The sequence below is a fragment of the Corvus hawaiiensis genome, chromosome 5 (genome assembly GCF_020740725.1).
Source record: "Corvus hawaiiensis isolate bCorHaw1 chromosome 5, bCorHaw1.pri.cur, whole genome shotgun sequence".
In the NCBI taxonomy this organism is placed as follows: Eukaryota; Metazoa; Chordata; class Aves; order Passeriformes; family Corvidae; genus Corvus; species Corvus hawaiiensis.
Genome location: NC_063217.1, coordinates 51,062,580 through 51,082,872, shown reverse-complemented (window position 1 = coordinate 51,082,872; position 20,293 = coordinate 51,062,580). Strand labels below are relative to the sequence as shown.

Genomic DNA, 20,293 nt, shown 5'->3' with positions numbered 1-20,293 from the left:
AGCATTACATAACTTGAGCTGTTGCTGCAGCAACTTTCCCCAGTCCCTGAACAGAGCCACAAAGGTGCTGCCATAATACAGATAAGCAGTTTCCCTGTCTTTTTACATGGAACACACAGTCAGTTAAAAACCAAAGACAGTTTGAAGGGAAATATTAATTTAATTGTTCTAACATTACTGGGAAATATTGATGTATGTAATGAAACATTTAGTTTTCAATAGTCTTTGGTGTTAGAGGCAAAGAGACTGGCCAGATGAGGAATGTCTTCTTTTAATCACCACAATATAAATATCAAGTAATATGGAGAGAATTGGATTGTGTGAAGGTAATAAGTATTTACAATACTCTGAAATCATTACTGTACATATGTATTTTGTCAAATTTCCTAAAGCAAGGGTACACTACTTTTTCCTCCAGAAGAGCCTGAAAATGTACATACCTGTGAATGTTCAAACACGTGTTTGGAACCTGGTTTGGTTCCTCTTCTCAACAAAGTTCTTAACATTGGTAGATTGTATTTGTGACTCTCCTGCCTAGGACTCCATCCAAAGTCTAGCTGGAAATCCTCATGTCCCAGATTTTCAAAGGTGAAATCTGCCATGGGCCTTCCTATTTGCTGGTTGCACTCTTGTCTCTAAGTCCATGCAGGTGCAGTTCACCTTGGACTCCATCCTACCCACATTAGGTGCAGACCAAAAACATTTTCTACGTAAGAAAGACTGCAGTCATCATAATTGGTATTTCAATACCTTTTGGTAGTAACTGTGATAAACATTCATTTACATGAAATTGCATTAATATCAGGACATACATTTGTATCAAAACTGAGGGCAGGATTTTAGCAACAAAACTGATATCCTGCAATGCTGCAGCAGTATCCAGCTGCTAGCTGACACTTTGGGCCTCTCCTTGCAAGCCATGGCTTCTACTGTTGTCAGAAGTCACAGGCACTCTCTTCCATGCCTCCTCACATCCTGAGGTCCTAAATACTACTCTGAATAGTTGCCTCTAAAACGTGTTTTAAGCAGACATAAGATACACAGCCAAGAAGTCTGCTTATTCTCGCTTGGTTCTTAACCATTTCTTCAGGGATCAGCATATCTGAAAGGTAGTGACAAGTAAATGCATGGCTTTATTTTCAGTTTCTGTCATGTCAGCTCTGTGTGGAAAAATTTTCTTTTTAAAACATCCTCAGAAAAGAACATGTGGTTCTTTCATTGTTTAACATTACATTTTAATTCAACTTAGAGGAATCTGCACGGGGTTAATAACTGCTCAGTATGAGTTTAATCTGGGATCTCTTTATTCAATTTTATGCAGAAAAAGACTTGGTGCAGATGGGTAACAATAAACCTGATGGCAAAAAACCAGATTACTTTTTCTGTCTCGTGTGCTTCTCATGGAGGTGACATGCTTGATGTGCCAGGTCACATGGGAACAGCACATGATGCACCCTGTGTGTCACACGGCACAGGGAAGGCTGAGTGGCTGCTCTATTTCACAGCAAGCAGTGAAAGCATCCTTTCCAAGAATGTTTGCATGTTGGGAGCTTCTTGATAGCTGTTCTGAAAAGCTGATGAGATATGTGTTTCAATTGCCTGTCAGATGGATCCCATCAGTACTGCACCATATTCTGAAGCTGCAATTCAGTCCAATGAAAACCCCACATATAATTACTTCTGTACAAAGCAAAATGGCTTTTAATATCCTTAGACAATGCAGTCATGCACTGAGCCAAAGCACTCACTTTCCAGTGAAATTAGCATATTTGAGCCTCTATTTTCTTCACAGTGTCAAACACAGATTTAAAGATGAAAACAAAGACAAGAAAAACAAAAAGAAAAAATCCTAGTCTGTATGTGTACATATTTGCCCATCTTAACACAATCTGCAACAACTACAAATAATCTTCATTTTGGAGTTTATTCTTTCGTGGATGCAACTTTACAGGCTAGAACAATTATGAAATAAATTTGCTTATTGTGTATTCCATCAGAGTAGCAGTTTTAGAATGCTATATACATTTCTATGCATTTATCAATGATTGCTTATTTAGTCAGGGAGGGAAGAAGAGGTAAAACCAAAGATTTTGTAACAGGCTGATCTTTGAGCTTAATTAGGGTGGAGGGTCATACTCCAGCAAGTATGATGTACTTGGTGAAGGGGAGACCTGTACTTGAAGCCATTTGCTTCAGTATTTTAGCACTCACACCACATTTATCTATTAATAATACTCAAACTACTTTACTGGGTAGCCAAAGCTGTATGTGTGGATAAATAAATAGCTGAATTAAAAAATTAACAGACAATTATTACATTATAGTGAGTATTTTCAATGTACTGCTTTACAGATATTTACTACATAAACTATTGGAAGTGTCAAAAGATAAGAGGTATTTTGGTGATAGGAAAGATTTCTAAATTACAATATCACAAAGCATTAGAGGATCAAAGGGGTGATTTTACTGCTTAAAAACAGATTTTAGAGGACTTTATAAAGTAAGTCTGACTTTGTAAGAAGTTATTTGTATATAAATTCAGTGTATAATTTAATATATGAATTTGAACATGAGATCACTCAGTAAATTCTTGACAGAAGTCACACTATGCTTGTTTTTTACAATCTGCCAATGACTATAAATTAATATGAAACTAATTATGCTACTGCAGTGCTTGGGAGATATTAATTCAACTCACATATTTTCCAGAATCTCCTACTGACACTGAGAAAATAACTTGATTTCTCTCTTGTTCAGCTCATGTCTCCAAATTATCACAGAGATGCCTCTTTCTTTGTACCTCTAAAGTACTTTGCACATAAGGACTTCCAAGCAACTAGTGTAAAAAAAATTACTCATCTAGAATCTAGACTATTCCAACTTCACCAGTAAAAAAACTGCAGGGACTGAATAAGTCTACTCCTGGAAGAATGAATCACTGCTTCTTCCTGAGAGGAAGCTGCCAACAGCTCTTGCGGGGGACACACACCAACAACACACACTTTACTCTGATGTCTGCTAAAGAAATCTCCTCTAGACTGTACTCACTTGGCTAGCAACTGACTCACTGAGATCATAGAATATTTTGGGTTGGGAGGGACTTTTAAAGGTCTTGTAGTCCAACCCCCCTGCAATGAGCAGGGACGTCTTCAACTAGATCAGGTAGTGCACACCCCTGTCCAACCTGGCCTTGAATGTTTCCAGGGATTATGCATCTCCCACCTCTCGGGGCAACCTGTTCCAGTGTTTCACCACCCTCATTGTAACAACCTTCTTTCTTTTATCTAATCCAAATTGACCCTTCCTCTGTTTAAAACCATTACCCCTTGTCATATCACAACAGGCCTTACTAAAAAGTTTGTCCCTGCCTTTCTTATAGGCCCCCTGAAGTACTGAAAGGCTGCATTAAGTTCTCCCTCAGAGCCCTCTCCTCTCCAGGCTGAACAATCTCAGCTCTCTCACCCTTTCCTCATAGAAGAGGTCCCGTAATCATCATCCCTTACATGATCTTGGTGTCCCTCCTCTGCACTCGCTCTAACAGGTTCATGTCCTTCCTGTGCTGGGGACCCTCAGAGCTGGATGCAGCACTGCAGGTGGGGTCTCAAAAGGGCAGAGTAGAAGGGTGGAATAGTCTTGCTCGTCCTGCTGGCCATGCTGCTTTTAACGTAGTCCAGGATATGGTTGGCTTTCTGGGTGGCAAGTGCCCATTGCTGGTGAGACAACTTCTCCTACACCACGGCACCTCATCTATGCTAAGCGTAATGATCAAAATATCTCAGCCAGTGACCGTGGCCAAATGCCTCATGAATTACAGATGACTCAAAGCTTTGGTGGCCTCTGACATCGTGGAGCATGTGAAATCCCTGACACAGCTGCATGACCTGGCTCAGAAAGAGAAATGCCTTAGTGCGGTTCCACTGATTTCTCACTAAGTGTTCCCAGATGGTAGCAGATGGCTTTTCCTTCTGTTAAGGGTTCCCAGATGCAATGTGTAACAGCACTCCATGCCAACCACCTCTCCTACCCAACATCTGTGCAGATGTGTGGGAATGATTACAATGCAGTATATGGACTGCAGTTATTAATATCAATGCTACTTTATCTTTTCCTTCAGTCTAGGAACTACAACTGCCCTCTGACACATCTATTATTGAGAACATATTGAGATAGATGAAAACCAGCTTGAGGAAGCTCAAGTCCAAACATACAGACATAACTTAGAGGAGAAAGCCTTTGGAGGACACAGTGAATCAAAGAATGAATGTATAGGTTTCTGGGATAGATTGGACGAGTCCAAGAAATAAAGAGGCTCATTTTGATCAGCAGCATTCCCAGAATGACTGTAAGTTTGCAGGAGTCAAACCCCAGCACTCTTCTGCCCCTTCTATTTTTGCCACATGTGCCTTGCCTCCATGATGCCATTGAGTATAGGATGTGGCCATGTTGAATCATTCCCCTGCTTGGGAATCCTACACCTTGAGGAGCCCCAACCAAGTGTATTGGTAGTACTCACAGCCCTTGGTCAACACAAATGCCTGAAAGAGATTTGTCTTGAAGCAATTATCGTGATATTCTACCTTTGGGATGAAACATATTTTGTTGTCAGGCCTTAGGAAGATTGGAATTATTCAGCCTTTATGGGGTAACAGTCACTTTTGACAATTTGCCCATTTTACCATGGATCAGCACTTTTCACAGAGCCTGCCATTTCTCTCATGAAACATAAACCCAGGCAAAACTTGAACCCTCGCTCCTTCCCCATCTTTCCAGGCCTTGTGTGTGTGTATAACCTCGAGAAATGCATGCTCCTTCTCTACGGATTATCTCCGAGTCACTTAAGGCCGCTCGGAGGCAGGACGCAGCCATCTGGGGGCTCGGCTCCAGGGGCACCGGCCGTCCGCCCCCGCCGGTGGGAGGAGCGCCGAGCGGCCCCGACCCGCGGGCGGCCGGGATCGCAGGCGGCCGGGCGGGCGGAGCCACCGCGCCAGCGGCCAGCTGCGGGATGTCGCACGCGTCCCCTGTCGCCCGGCCCAGCAAGGCCAGCAACCCCCGCGCCTTCTTCGATGTGGACATCGGGGGCGAGCGAGGTGGGGAGGGGGCGCGGCGGGACCCGGGCGAACCCCCCCGGGCCGGGGCGCGTTGTGCGGACCGTGCGGGGCCCGGGCCGGGCTGCAGGAGCGGCTCCGGGCCGCGCCGCAGCGTTCAGGACATGGGGGGACCCCGGGCCGGGCCGGGCGCTGCCCCCGCGGGCTGCGAGCGCACAGCCCCGGCAGCGGGAGGAGGAGGAGGGCGGCCCCGCCGCGAACGGGCCTCCCCGCGGGGCTCTGTGCGCCCCCGCCAGAGCGAGCAGGCCCGAGGAGCACGCAGAGAAAGGCAACATGGCAGCACAGGCGCCCGGCCGGGGGTGCCGGGGGCGGTGCCGGGGGTCGGGGCGCGCCCGCCGCCGCTGAGCCGGTGCCGCGCGTTCCCATGGCAGCCGCCCCCGCCCGCCCTCGCCTCCCGGAGCCGCCCGCGCGTGCGGCCGCTCCCGCGCCGCCTTCCACGTGCCGAGCGCGGCCTCGCTCGCAGCCAGCCCCCGAGCGCCCGCCCTGGGCCCCCGCCGTGGCCGGGGCACCTACCGCAGCACGGCGAGCCTTGCGTGGCTGCCCGCCCGGCCGCGGGGGGCTGCGGGGTGAGAGCTCGGGGAAGCTGGCAGCCCTGGTTCTCTTGGCAGCGCCAGTGCTGCCAGAGGTCATTCCAAAATCTGGGCAAACGGTCAAAATGGAAATAAGGAAAGAACAGCAAGTTAGCTGGGGTACTGCTTGAAAGCGTAGACTTAAAAGATTTGCGTGGATAAAGATAGAGACTGCTTAAATCTTGTCAGAATATTGCCTTTCATTTATTCATTCTGTTACTCAGAAGAATAAAAGAAGAAAGTCTGTGAGATGATTTGCCTTTTATTGACTTTCAGTTGTCTAATTTGTTTTCATTCCTGTATTAATTACAATCAATATATTTACGTTTAGCTTCCGGTAGAGTGAAGTTATGTTAATTAATTGACTGTGAGGCTGATGAGAAAACAGGAGCATCAACTGATGGCAGCTGCTAGGAGTGAGAAATAACTCTGTGAGAAGCCAGTTTATGAAGGAGTGACAGTTCGGCACAGAATGCATTTATTGGCTATTACAGGATCTGTTAGCTACTCAGGTTTAATTTCCTTCACTTAAAACATGGACAGCTTTGGATTTAACCATTGCTTGTGCTGTCTCTAACTGTAAATAGCCATTATTCACGTGCATATTAAGTACCACTGTGTCTTCGTAAAATTCAGGTTTAAGAGAGTGAAGAGTAAGATGCGTGTTTGGCATAAGCTTTTTTTTTTTGGATTAAAAGTCTCCACAAAGCAGTGTTTTTATATTGTATCTACTTTTGATTGAACGAACTACATCTATATTAAAATTGACATAAAATAAGTGTGCACATTAAAATTCATAATTTGGCTTTAATATATGTGTGCGTGATTTTCCACACAGGTTTTTTTGGCAGAAAATGCATTTGGCATTTTCATTAGGTTTTGGCAGAATCTGTCTTTATTCCCCCTACATTATTCTTGACAGGGGAATTTGTTATTGGAAATAACCTTGCTAAAAACCCAATGGAACTCTGCCAGCAATTGCCATGGAGCAACCCCAAAATGGAAATTGAGTAGTGATCTAAATAATAATAACCATAAAGCTTGAAACATTAATTTCTTTGGATATAAAATGCTCAGTACATCGCCATGCCAAGGACAAGACTTAAAAATGTCTCATTCTCTTTGTCATTTCAGTTGGACGTATTGTCTTTGAATTATTTGCTGACGTTGTACCTAAAACTGCTGAGAATTTCCGTGCGTTATGTACAGGAGAAAAAGGAATAGGGCCTACCACTGGAAAACCTCTCCATTACAAAGGATGTCCTTTCCACAGAAGTAAGTTCTATGAAATCCTCTGTTTTCCTATTGATAACTAAAGTTGTCTGCCATGAGTATTTGAAATAATATTAAATAATATTTCAAGTACTTGTTAAATAACTTTACTGAAGGTGAGTTTTTGACTTTTTGATCCTCCTAATGACTTTGGTTCTTACCATGCATTGATAGTAGTAAATGATAAATTTACTAGTAATTTTGCAAAACTAGTTTACTCTGAGTAAATGAAATGAATTTCAGGTAAAGGTTTGAAATGAAATTTCAGGTAAATGAATTTCAGGTTGAAATGAATTTCAGGTAAAGGTTTAAGTGTCAAGTGATATCCACATAACTGAAAAGGAGTACTTAAGGGACACTTGGTAAATAAAAGATGGATTTTGGTCCCATTTACATGCTGGTGACAAGTATTACTCTTCATCTTAGAATTGGTTTTTTTTTCTTGTGCCTTCTGTGCCTTGCTGATACATTTTATAACTATTTTATTTTACAGTTATTAAGCAATTTATGGTCCAGGGTGGAGACTTCTCAAACCAAAATGGCACAGGTGGAGAAAGTATATACGGTGAAAAATTTGAAGATGAAAACTTTCATTATAAGGTACTCTATTGTAAACACTAATTCTATTCAGTTTGTGAAGTTTCAGTGATGTTAATCCTGCTGCAGTAATAACAATTCTCAGCATTGGCACTAGCCATTTTCATATCATGTTATGTGTGATAGCATATGAGGGGACTCCTTAACAACACTGACTAAAAAACTTACAGACATCAACTATCCCATGGTTAAAGCAAAGCCCTGGTTGCAGTTGTACCTGCCCCCAAGAGTATTGTAGGAAAAAAAAAATACAGCAATCTCCACTAATCAGACATCAAAATCCTTTACCAAGTTCACAGAATCACAGAGTCAATTAGGGTGGAAAACACTTTCAGCATCAATGAGTCCAACCCTTGACCAAGCACCACCTTGTCAACTGGAGTATACCACTAAGTGCCACATACAGTCATGTCTTGAACACCTCCAGGGATGATAACTCCACCACTTCCCTGGGCAGCCCATTACAATGTTTAACAAGCCTTTCTGTCAAGAAATTCCTCCCAACGTCCAACCTTAACCTTCCGTGGTGCAACTTGAGGCCATTTCCTCTTATTCTATTGCTGATTGCCAGGGAGAACAGCCCCCCCCCAGCCTTGCTTTCACATAGTTGTAGAGAGTGATTAAGGTCACCCCCAAACCTTCTTTTTTCCAGGCTAAACAACCCCAGCTCCCTCAGCTACTCCTCATAGGACTTAAAGGACTTAAGTTTGGAGCAATAGTTGGAAATGTGACTTCAGTATTCATAATAAAGATAATTCCAGTTGTGTTCTCTGAAGTCTGACACTCTGGTGGTGCCCACAGCACTGCCGCTAACAGTATGTCTTCATTGGTACTTGTCACAGGATCTCTACCTCCCTGAAGATGACTTAGTGTCACTAGTTTTTTTTGTTCTTTGAGATCTGGAGGTAATTATGAATATGATGCAAGTGATTCCCATTTCTGTACTTCTTTGACTTCTCAGCTATAACAAATGTTGCCAAAGTGCCAGAGATGAGTTGAAGAACCCATTTGGATCCCATACAGAGTCTGAGAGCTTGATTCCTGTTACCTATTTGCCAAGTACGTTAGGATTTTACTGGGAGTTAAAATGCCTCTATTACGTAGAAATTCACTGGCTCTTGCACTTACTCCAGCAGCCCTGCAAAGCGTTCTCTGTCTTGTAAAACAAAGAGTTGTTTTTGTTGATGTTTGAGGACACTGGAACTGTTTGTTCTTCTATTGGTTGCATGGACTGTTGCAAATTGCAGTAAACTGCAAAACTTTTGTCAGTAGTCAGCTTATCTCAGATCAATCCCACTAGGCTTTTCTTGATGTCACTTCTCCAGCTCATGGCTCTGCTGTTGTGGAACACTCAACTTACACAATCCCCAAGCGCTGTTACTATGGCACAGTTTTGCAAGCCTTGGATCTATCAGAGAATCTGATTTTGTCCAGATTTTTTTGCTTGCTCTATAACCTTACAGAATGACAGCAGAAACCATCATGGGAAAGACACTCCATCTATCTGCAGTGTTTTTCAAAACACTCACAGCAAGAAAATGCATGAGTGACAACAGTTTTCTTTATAAAGAGAGACTTCCATAATTTGGGACTAATGTTGAGACTTGGTCCCAGACGAAATGAGGTTGTGTATAAATGTGAAGACTGAAGGCACCAGACTGCTCTCTATAACTTTCCAACTTCTGTCCCCCCACATCTTTACAGACAAAAGTAAACCTGCAGGCAGGTTTATAAGGCAACACCAGAACTTACTGTTACTTATTTTTTTGTTTACAATCCATTGCTGCCTAGCATTTGCTGTAATTGGGGAGAGAGGGGGGGAAAAATGTAAGATTTACAGCCCTTGGGCAGTGAAGCAGTGACCAGCCTCAAATGGTATTTGCAAAAATCTGCTATGGGGCAACCCTTCTGCTTAACTTGTTTGCCAGCAACTACAGTGCAAAATGTCAGTTACTTGTTTTGGAGGCTGCAATCCTACCAGCTGCCTTCTCTTGCTCTGGAACACAGGCTCCTCCATTATGTGCCATCTCTGACTCCCAGGGTGAGTTTCAAGGTTAGAACAGACAAAGCCAAGATTCCAGTAGCTTTCTGTTGGCTGGGTGTGATTCTGGGTCTCAGGTGTAGAACCTTTTCCCAGAGTTCCTACACCAAATCCTGACTCAAAGATTCAGACTTACTGTGCCTTATGACCAGATGAACAGTTCAGGCATGGAGTTCTCCCTACCACCATGGAAATCCAAACACTGTGTGGGAAAACGATTTTCAAGACAACAGGTTCCTTGAACTGGTAGAGAATGTAGGGAAAAACCAGATGCTTAAATATTGTCTCAGATTGTTATCTCAAACTAATCAACCTCCCATTGAGCTCTGAAGTCTGTTTCTATGTCCTCTGTGCTATCATAATTTATTTCCCCCCTCCTCCCCACAGTATCAAGTTTCTTAGCAATACCACAGCATGAATGCTTTAGATACGTACCAGTGTCTTGGTATAACATCCTGATTTACATTAAATGGAGTTCCTTGCACTTAATAACCAGATCAGCTTGGGGAGAATAATACCTTCATGGCTGGGTCACGCCAGTTAAACAAGACATTCACAATACATACAAAAACCAGATTTTTGCAGTACAGGTGAAAACAAAATAATCTATGTGATGGGACAAGAAAAGTCTTCATTCAAAAAAGGAAAAAGTACTTGGAAGAAGCAAGATAAACAGTATCTTCTTACACTAAGCTGTTTAACAATTTTTTTTTTAGTCTGTGGCCTAGTGGCTTAAGTGGCAAAATAATTAGCTGGTTAAAAATCCCAACAGATTGAAAACTGTGTCTCTAGGAAAGTGGAGAAGATTAAAAAAATGCCCAACCAAAACCACCAACCCATAAGTAATAAAGGACCACAGTCCTCTAAACTCCACAGTTCTACACCATACTTCGTGTGAGTAGCCCTTATAAAATTAACGTAACATACCCATCTTAGCCGTATAACACTGAAGTTGGTTTCAGGGGTGGTTAGCCTCACTTCTTAAGGCCAGTGGTCTTAAATAATTCAGTGAGGAGTTTCACATGTTTCTCAGGTGATCTGCCTAAACTCAGCAGCTGTGCAGGGATGGAGTGTAGAAGCAGCAGACAGGTGTTGCAGCATTAAGTCACATGTGGCTGTGCTTGCTGGATCGGTAGGGAGCAAGTAAAGACCCAGTGCTTAGCATTTGCCCTCTTCAGTCACAGGAGGTAATATTAGTTGCCAGCTGTATGTACCTGTCTGGTTTACCAAGTTGTTATGGCTGTCCTGGCTATGTTTATGAACAGCCTTACAGAATCTTCCATATGACTTTATAACAGACGTTTTAAATGTTGATGGTGCTTTTCTTTTTCCCCCAATGCAGCATGATAAACCAGGTCTGCTGAGCATGGCAAATGCAGGACCTGGTACTAATGGCTCTCAGTTCTTTATTACAACGGTGCCTACTTCTCACCTGGATGGGAAACATGTGGTGTTTGGCCAAGTGATCAAAGGAATGGGTGTAGTTAAAATACTAGAAAACGTTGAAGTAAAAGGAGAAAATCCTGCTAAGGTAAGCAAAATGCAAAGCACTGAGAGATGTTTATTATTTCATTATATGATGCATAATAATTTCTTTTAAATGCTTGGTGTAATATTTAGAACAATTAAGTGTTAGCCAGTTATTTTTACTAACTGGTAATTTCCATTTTACTGTCCTTGTTAAGAGGCTTTTGTTCCTGCACTGTACATTTCCCTTGCACAAACCATTTATTGTTCAACACAGCTGCGAGGGTGGAAGCCTTTGCTAGAAGTGTAGGACGGGTGATGAAATTAAAAGGTGGAATTCACAATCCCGCCTAAATGATATGTAATTCTTGTAATTTTTATGTCAGAAGTCATGTTTCTGAAAAAGCAGTTGGTGTGTAGGTCATACCAGTTTGTGGGTGTTTGACAAATTAATACCTCTGTAACTTTAAAAGACTTGGCAGTTGAAGAAAAACCATATTCTCTAATGTAGTAGAACTTCCATGTCTTGTGTTTTGCTGCACTTCAGCTTGCTGCCAGTTCCTCTTTCAGCCTCTCCGGGAAGCGTGGGTATGGTGTTTTTGGAATGCTGCTCCTCTGAACGCGACACTTGGTGTGATAAAAACCTTTTGATGAGGACAGGCTAATGATGTGATGGGTTTCTGAAATAAATGCACCCAAACAACAGATGAAAAAGCCTTTTTATGGAATTTCAAAAATTTCAAAGAGCACTTGGAAGTTACAGGTTTTTTTAAAAATTGTCTTAATAAGCAATACTGCTATTTACACTTGATTTTTTCAGTTATGTGTCATCGCCGAATGTGGAGAGCTAAAGGAAGGAGATGATTGGGGAATTATTCCCCAGGATGGATCTGGAGATGCTCATCCAGATTTTCCTGAAGATTCAGATATAGACTTGAAAGATGTAAGTATTTTTCTTCTTAGGTATTTTACAGATTGCAAAACCTGTAGGTAGTCTGAGTTAGATGGTGGCTGTGATGATGTTCATTAAACTTTTTTCTTAAGAATGGATCGAGGTCCTGATTAAATGGTGACATTCTATTTTAAGAAAGAGAAGGCTGTGGGAAGGGATTGTTATGTCTTTTTTTTCAGTGCTAATTGCAGTCAGTGTTTTTTCCCCAGCAACTAAAACCTCAATTACTTACACTTGTCACACTTATTTTCTGTTCTTGGCTTCCTTTTACTTTTGTTTTTGCTTTAGTGTCAAATTGCAATTACTAGAACTCCAACCTGCAGATGACTAACTTAATGTTGTTACCTACACACTTCTTCTGTGCCATTTTTTAAATACCCACTCTTTAGCAAACTCTGCCCCACTGATTAGAAATAAAGGATCAGCCTTTTAAAAAGATTTTTACTACATCAGAGCTGCCTGTTCTCAATTCCCAGCAGCTGTTTACTTTTTAGATTGTTCAAGCTGAAGGAAGATCTGTTGTTGGGAGTTAGGGAGAGGACTGGTGAAAGCAGCTCATCTGCAGGTTTTTACTTTCTCATGAAGGTGAACTAGAGAAACTCTGTAAATCAAACAGTGATTTGTGAGAGGGGGAAGAAAAGGGGGATGCATGTGTAGATTCCAAATAGAGAATTAGAATAGTAAAAATCCATTTGAGCTAGAAAATAAACTCCTTGGCTATTGAGAAGCACTTGGACTTACAAAATGTTTTTGGATAGCATTTCACGTGGTGCAGAATTGAAGTTGGCAGGTGCCTGTGTCCTTTAACTTAAAACTTGTTCATATAAACCAGCTGCAGAAACCATGGTGAGATTGGTCTCACACTGATCAGTTTTTTTCAAGGTTACTAATTCTAGTAGGGTAGAAGTGTAAACGGATAGTATTACAAATGGCAACATATATATATTTGACAGAGCTTAACACAACTGTGGTATAGACAGCAGTAATTATAAACTATTGCCACTGGAAAAGTAACTTGAAATGTATATGATTCTGGAAATAGAAATGATTAATTTGGTAAAGACAGGCAGTTGTTCCTTTTCTCCTTCCATTCGTATTTTAAATGTTCAGAGAGAAGGACAATTATGTTGATATGACTTCCAGTTTGAGAGTGTGCAGAGTTCACATGAGTGGTACTGTTTTGAGAAGCAGAAGACAACATTTAATCAGGAATAAGACAGTCTTGGTTTGTAGGAACCCAGAGTGCCAAGAATATTTCTCTGCCTGAAGGGTTTTTACCCCCCTGAACAACACTGTTTTAACCTCCAACCTTGGAAAAAACTGCCTAGATCAGACAAGGACTAGAAAATACAATGGTGTGAATTAGGTGATAGACTACTATGTAAGATTGTCACAGAGTGAAAATTTAGAGTTTTGGGCTTCTCTTTGTAGTAAATAGATAAGAGCAAAAAAAATCAAAATGGAGGATTGCTGTTGTTCTCCAAACCTTCTTCTTCTACTACTCCATATTCTGCAATAAAAGTAATTTGGGATGATTGGATAAAGAATTCCGCAGTTCCTAGTCGTGTTACTGAATAATTGGTAGGAAAGTGAAAATAATGTACGTTTTTAGTAACCATTGGTTAAATTATCTTTAAAAGGCTGTGTCAATCTTGATAATGGGACTTCTCTCCTGCTTTCTGTGCTCTATGTTATGCCTGGGTCATGCTGGTGGCTCTGTTCCTCTGCTAAGACTTAATGAACAACTATCTGGCAGCACTGCAACTCCAGGAAAAGTCTAGGTTTATTCTTTGAAACTCCTTGCAAGGACTTTTGAAATATTCTCTCCCATCAGGAGGGATTTGATTTACGGCACGGTTCAGTGTCATTGGTTGAATACTTTGATTGTTAACATATCTTCTTTTCTTTGAATAATGGTCAACACCTTTATATATAGCCCTGTGTGGGTAACAGCATTTAAGGGAAAGAGCTGGACTGCTATGTCTTCTCTAGTACTTTCTCACCTTTTATACTGTAGAAAACTCACTAGGAATTTCATCTTTCAGACATTTGTGTTACATAAAGTAGAGAATATCACAGAAGTGGTTTGAAGGTAGTATTTTGTCTAAAATTGGAGTATTTCTATTCTGAGATTTTATAAACCTTGAAGGAGTATGGACCTGGGACTGTACTGTTAAACATTAGTTAATTCAAGACTTCTTTCGAAAATACATTCATACTTGATATTTCCCATCTATTTTATTAGGTTGACAAGATTGTGGCCATAGCAGAAGACACAAAGAATATAGGAAATACTTTCTTCAAATCGCAAAATTGGGCAATGGCAGCTAAAAAGTATAGTAAAAGTTTACGGTAAGGCTCTCATCACTCAATCAGGTAGTTCCTGTAACCCAAATTAATACTGCTATTAAGCAATGATTTCTGCATTTCAAAGGTGCCTGGTGCAGTGCTCTTTCCTTTTTTAAACAAAGAGCCTTCTGAATCTGGAAAACATCTGGTTGATTTTTAGCTACTTAATCAAGTAGGTCTTCTACTCATTGCTAGGTAAGAGCTATAGGCAGGAAGTACTGCTTAGAGCTGACTAAATGCTCTTTTTATAACACTCTTGCTGTGCTGGTGCATACCTGGGAAGAAGAGCACAGTGGTATCCAGGGTAGTTAATGGACAGCAAGGGAGGGAACTACTTTTTTTATAAAAAAGTTTTATAATTTACAAAAAGCAATAGGTTTAGGAACTTGGTAAATTCAAAAGACAAATGTGGCCTTTATTCATTCATTACTATTTTTTTTTCTGAGGGTCCATACCATCATCCTGACTCCATGTATAATTCAGACTTGCCTTCCAAACCATGGTCTTTTTGCTTTTGTTTCTATACTGCTCCTTTCTTGTTTTCATGCTTTTTGTTTTGCGTATATGGACATCTCCTAAAAATAAAGTTATACTTCCTGACCTTTATCCCGACGTTCTTAATGATCACTGGTTAAGCAGCAGTAACAATAATGAAAGAAAAAAATTCAAGCATATTTAATGCTTCAGCTGAATTTTTAGCAGACTGGGTTTCAAATAAATGACATCTTTCTGAGGCATAAAATGAATCCTTTAATTGCAGATATTAACCCAAGATGCAATGTGTCAACCTGCCCTCAAAAAGCCCATCATAGAAACAGAAACCCCAAAGTAAAAAGGATTCCTATGCAAACCTGCTGAAAATCATACATAAAAAAGGCTGGATTGGATCTTTAAGGATCTTTGTGTTGTAGCTGTCCATTTTCTCTCCCTATTCTTAGGTAAAGGCCAGGTAGAGTTATACTATCCCTTAAAATTAGGTGTCTTGCTCACTTTTAAGCACACCCAGTGAAGAGTCTTCCTGTCTGAGCTTCTTTGGTGCTTATTTGCCCTTGTAGGTGGAAAGCATAGTAATTCTTCTAGACTAAACAAATCTGATCTTTCCAGCTCTTTCCAGTAGGCCATACTTCTATGGATGTGCCGTGTTATTGTATCTCAGAATCTAACACTTCATGTAGGATGGTGACCTTTAGCTGCACTTCACCAGAACTGATAGGAATAGAATAGCTCTTACCAGGGTATCCCATGGCTTACATACAGTTCCACCTGGCACACCATCTGACAATGCTGACTTTTTCTTTTCACCTACAGTAAGTATTACAATTTCTGTTCTTTTTCTTGTTCTGTTGCTTCTTAGCCTTTTTTTTAAAAAATATTTTATATATTAGAATTGACCCCTTTTTTTTGTAAGAAAAATATGTTACTTCTTGCTATCTCCTGTGATACTCACTTCACTGATTTCTTTGACTTGAAAGCTCTAATTTTATTTCCAAAATGGTTGCAGTCTTTCATGTTTTGGTGTGATTTATAAATATTATACATGTGTTCCATTTGTTTTGAACATAATATAGATTTGGGTTATAACTCCCCTTACCTTTTTACTCTTTTTTCTTTTTCTTCTGGTTCTCATCTTTTGCATGATGCGCAGCAACTGGAACAAGCACTGGGACTGCATCTAATTTACTTTTTAAGTGTTGCTTATTTCTGTGATCCAAAGGTTGTATACAAACAACAAAAAAGACAGGGCATGCAAAAATTGAACTTACATAGGCACGGATCTGCAAAGACTGCATTAATTCATGGCATGCTTAAATTGTGCAAGCACAATTTTTGTTTTTTAAATAACACCCACAAAGGTTCTGTCAAATGGGCCCTTAAGGAGTTAAAACTTCTGTATCCACAGCAGACCTTTACCACTTGAAATAAAAACCAGACAGCATTAGCACATTGAAAATGAAGAAATTTGCTTTTGAAACAGATGCAGTAACTGTTGTGGCTCAGTCCTGAACTAGTGTCAGTTTTGAAGTTCAGGAAAAGTCATGAAGGAAGACAGTGGGAAGAAGGTGGTGTTACTAATGCTCATAAACCACACTCCTTTACAAAGCAAAGTTAGCTTCAGATTTTAGCCACAAATGCCTAAGCTAATTAAAAAGTCATTGAGGGAACTGAAGAAGAGATGAAGTTTCCTGTGAACATGGAAGGTGCAGTGGTGGTGTTGATTTTTTGGCACTGATGAGCAACGTGTCTTTTGAGAATAAACTAAAATAAACTCTACTTTCCTGCAGTAGAATAGTACTTTTGTCTAAGAAAAAGAAAGTGCTAGTACAGTGGAGGACTGAGAGTTACAGGAAAATATTTCTTGGTGAGTTGATTGGTTTTTGTTAGGGTGGGTTTTATATATTTAGTTTAATAAAGATTTGTAATAGTTGAATTGAAGCTACTTTAGAAGTAGTGTGGATAGGCCAGTTCACACGTATCTGTGGAGAGATAGCTAAGGGCAGGACAAAATAGAAGTTGCATCACTAATACATGTTGTGTGTGAATCTGTTTTTCTGCAGGTATGTAGAAGCTTCTGAAGCAGTGGCAGAGGAGGCAGACAAACCAAAGTTAAAGACTGTTGCTTTGACCTGTGTTCTAAACATCGGTGCTTGCAAACTAAAACTGTCAGATTGGCAGGGAGCCATTGAGAGCTGTTCAGAGGTAAATGTAATGTTGAGTATTTTGGTCAAGAACTGGCCTGTATAGGACTACAAAGCTTTTTTTAAGAGAGTCTTCTGACAGGCTTATGATTTGAAAGTAAACAAGTAGAAGTAGAAGCTCATGGTGAAGTTAGTACTAACTTTCCAATATGTGGCTTTTAAAAAAGATTTTGAAATTGGAATGAATCATTACAAAACAAACAAACAAAAGAGGCCTATTGCTTACTGCCAGAAAAATGCACATCGTTGTCAGTTTGGTTTGCAGAGCTGCTTCTTACATTACAAAGAGTTAAACTGTGTTCAGTGAAAGAGGAACACTTTTCTCTGGAAGACTAGTATGAGCATAATATTTTACCTGCTTCTAGATTTGATGGCTTCGTATTTTATTCATGGCAGTGACTTCTAACTAAATAACTAACCTTCCAGGTAGGCTTAGTGGTGAAATAAAATGACTGAATAGGAAGAAAAAACCCAAGGTAATGACAGATATGGAAAAAAAGAAACCAGTAGAATTAAAGAGAAAAAAAGGAACCATAATGTGGGCATAGTGCAAATTTAGTAAATTTGTATTCAATTAATTCAATAAAACTCTAGTATTTTGAAGGAAACAGAGGAAAGAATGCTCTTATCTGTTAGCAAAGGATCCTGAGCAGCATCTCCTAGGGCTTCATGCTGAAAGCAGGAGTCTCAGCTAATCTGTGTGTGAGGTCATTAGAAAGCTGGCTTGCTGTCTAGCCTGCTGATGGGGGAAAACTTTCATAAACCTATATTCAGAAATGGGGAATGAGGAAAGAAGAAAATAGGAAAACTGTGTAATGTGATACCTCTCACCTAGAAAACAGTAAAAACAGAAACAGAAGTGTTACAGGTGGAAATTACTACCACTACTAATAGTACTTGCCATTTTTTTTTAAGATTAAAGAACTGTTAGATAAAGGCAACTCCATAGCTATAATAGCCTTCTGTAAGGTATTTAGCTTATGTCTCATAACTGTGTCAGTGCTTTAATCAGAACACCGGTTTCCTGAAATTAGCTAATAAAGTTCTAGGTAATTGTTAATGAGAAACTATATACTTTCACTTTTATGATTTCACAAGGCCCAAAGCAATTTAAATTAACAGCCTGGGTACATGAATTGTTTGGTGTAAATAAGGAATTATGAACAGCTGTACCTGTTCAAACAAACCTTGCTTTGAAATAGCTGTACACACAGTGGTCAAGGTAAAACCAAAGAATGCTGCCTCTCTGTATACAATCCAGACAATTAATTCTTGACACAGAAGAGGCTGAAGGCTTTATAGTAGAGGAGCACCCACAGTAATACTTCCTTCATATTAACAGCCAATACCCAAGTGATTTAAAAAATAAGGATGTGTTGTCTATTAATGATTTAAAGTTAATAAATTAAATTAACAAAGCAACAAATTGCTGTGAAGACATTTCCTCTAAACACTAAGAAACTATATTCTTTCAAATAATAAGGACACACTATAGAACTAACTGCAATAAAAGTGTCACCTTTGCAGGCAAGATAAGGTAACTGCTAGCTGACCAAATTATTTTATACATTCTGAAAAAAATAATCAAAGTAATCCAAGAGTGGAATAATCTCTGTGCCCAGCCACTGTATTTTGTATTTTGATATTGTCATATTAGAGCTGGCATATACACATTATTGAAAACATTCAGCTCAGAAAAGGCGTAATGACTGGAACTTGGCAAAGTTCCTGAAGCAGGATGAGATGGATTCCTTGCATGTATCTTTCTAGCCCACAGTGAAAACAACCTTCACAGGAAATCTCTGTGTTTTATTTATGATGCCATTTGAGGAGGTTTTGGTGCGAAGGAAGGAGCTGCAATAGAGAGTTGCACTGTGAGACTCAGGGTTAGGATAATTTGAACTGCAGCAACTCCTTAGCCTTGACAGCTATCTATACACACACACAGCTGTTCCATTTGGGCCTCGTGCATGCTCATCCTTCACAAAGACCACTTTTGGTGCAGTGGTACTGAAGCTGATTACTTGCTATTCAGTGTGCTGCATTATAGCATTCCTTTTTACACAGTTAATGTTTTGACAGCTTACCCTCAAACCAACTGTGAAGATTGTCTGCTGGTGTGAATTGTGCCATTTGTGGAGATGGGAGGCTGTGAAGTATAAGAAATGTTAATGTGACAATTTTATTAAATTTACAGGCTCTTAAAATAGATCCAGCAAATACTAAAGCTCTCTACAGACGGGCTCAAGGATGGCAGGGAATAAAAGATCTCGATCAAGCACTGGTAATGATCATTTTTTTTTCCTCCTTTTAAATTTAAAATTCCATCAGATCATTAATGGCTATTTTTCTTTTATTTAAGGCTGATCTTAAAAAGGCTCATGAAATAGCCCCTGAAGACAAAGGTAAAATAAGCTGTTTCTTTTTAAATTCCCTTAAGAATTTAACAAAGTATCCAGGGTAGTGTTCAGTTGGAATTCAAACCAGTGTGCTGCCTAAAATGCTGGCTTCTTCAACACTGATGTTCTGAGCACAGAACCCACTGAGGTGGAAAACCTGATTTTATACAGCAGTGATAATTCTGCTGCACTGGAAAACCTGCTTATGTAGGTCAGCAGCATTTCTCTTGAATTATGTCTGTATCTCACAGGGCTCTTATTAGTTTAATTTCCTGGTCTAATTGGGTGAGGCTTTTAGCTCCTAAGTTCTGTGTTGGCACCAATACTATGCTTGCTACACACTCCTCTACGTGGTTACCTTACCAGGTGAGACACAGCAAGGGATCAAGCTTTTTGCTGCTAGTATCTGACCTAATCAAAGATTAAATGCAGTTTTATTAAATAACCTAGGTGAGTTCCAGCAGTGAGCTGGTGTTAACCTATGAGGAGACCTAATGTAAAGAGATTACTGTAACTCTGTCGTTTTCTTTTTGAGCAGCTATCCAGACAGAAACACTCAAAATCAAGCAGAAGATAAAAGCCCAAAAGGAGAAAGAGAAAGCAGCTTATGCTAAAATGTTTGCTTGATTTTTTTTCCCTAAACATTTAAATCTATGCACTAACTCATGCAAAAGGATAAATGGAGCTGCTTCTTTCATTTGCCCTCTGCTGCAGTTTTCAGTGTTTACAACACAAAAGTCTAATAATAAAGACAAACTGTTCAAAGGTGATGTGGTTTTCTTTTTTTTTTTAAGCTGTAGTAACTTGTCTTGTGCAACTAAAGTATTTTTCTAATGTGTAAAGCCA

General features: G+C 40.2%; 1 protein-coding gene across 1 annotated transcript; it reads left to right on the top strand.

Moving 5' to 3' along the window:
- The first annotated feature begins 4,944 nt into the window (after window positions 1-4,944).
- On the top strand, window positions 4,945-20,217 carry PPID (peptidylprolyl isomerase D). Its single transcript, XM_048303337.1, has 10 exons — window positions 4,945-5,087; window positions 6,809-6,949; window positions 7,440-7,546; window positions 10,927-11,115; window positions 11,872-11,994; window positions 14,249-14,355; window positions 16,908-17,049; window positions 19,246-19,332; window positions 19,411-19,453; window positions 19,986-20,217. The coding sequence occupies exons 1-10, from the start codon at window positions 5,003-5,005 to the stop codon at window positions 20,072-20,074; spliced, it is 1,113 nt and encodes a 370-aa protein (XP_048159294.1). The 5' UTR covers window positions 4,945-5,002; the 3' UTR covers window positions 20,075-20,217.
- The last annotated feature ends 76 nt before the right edge of the window (window positions 20,218-20,293 follow it).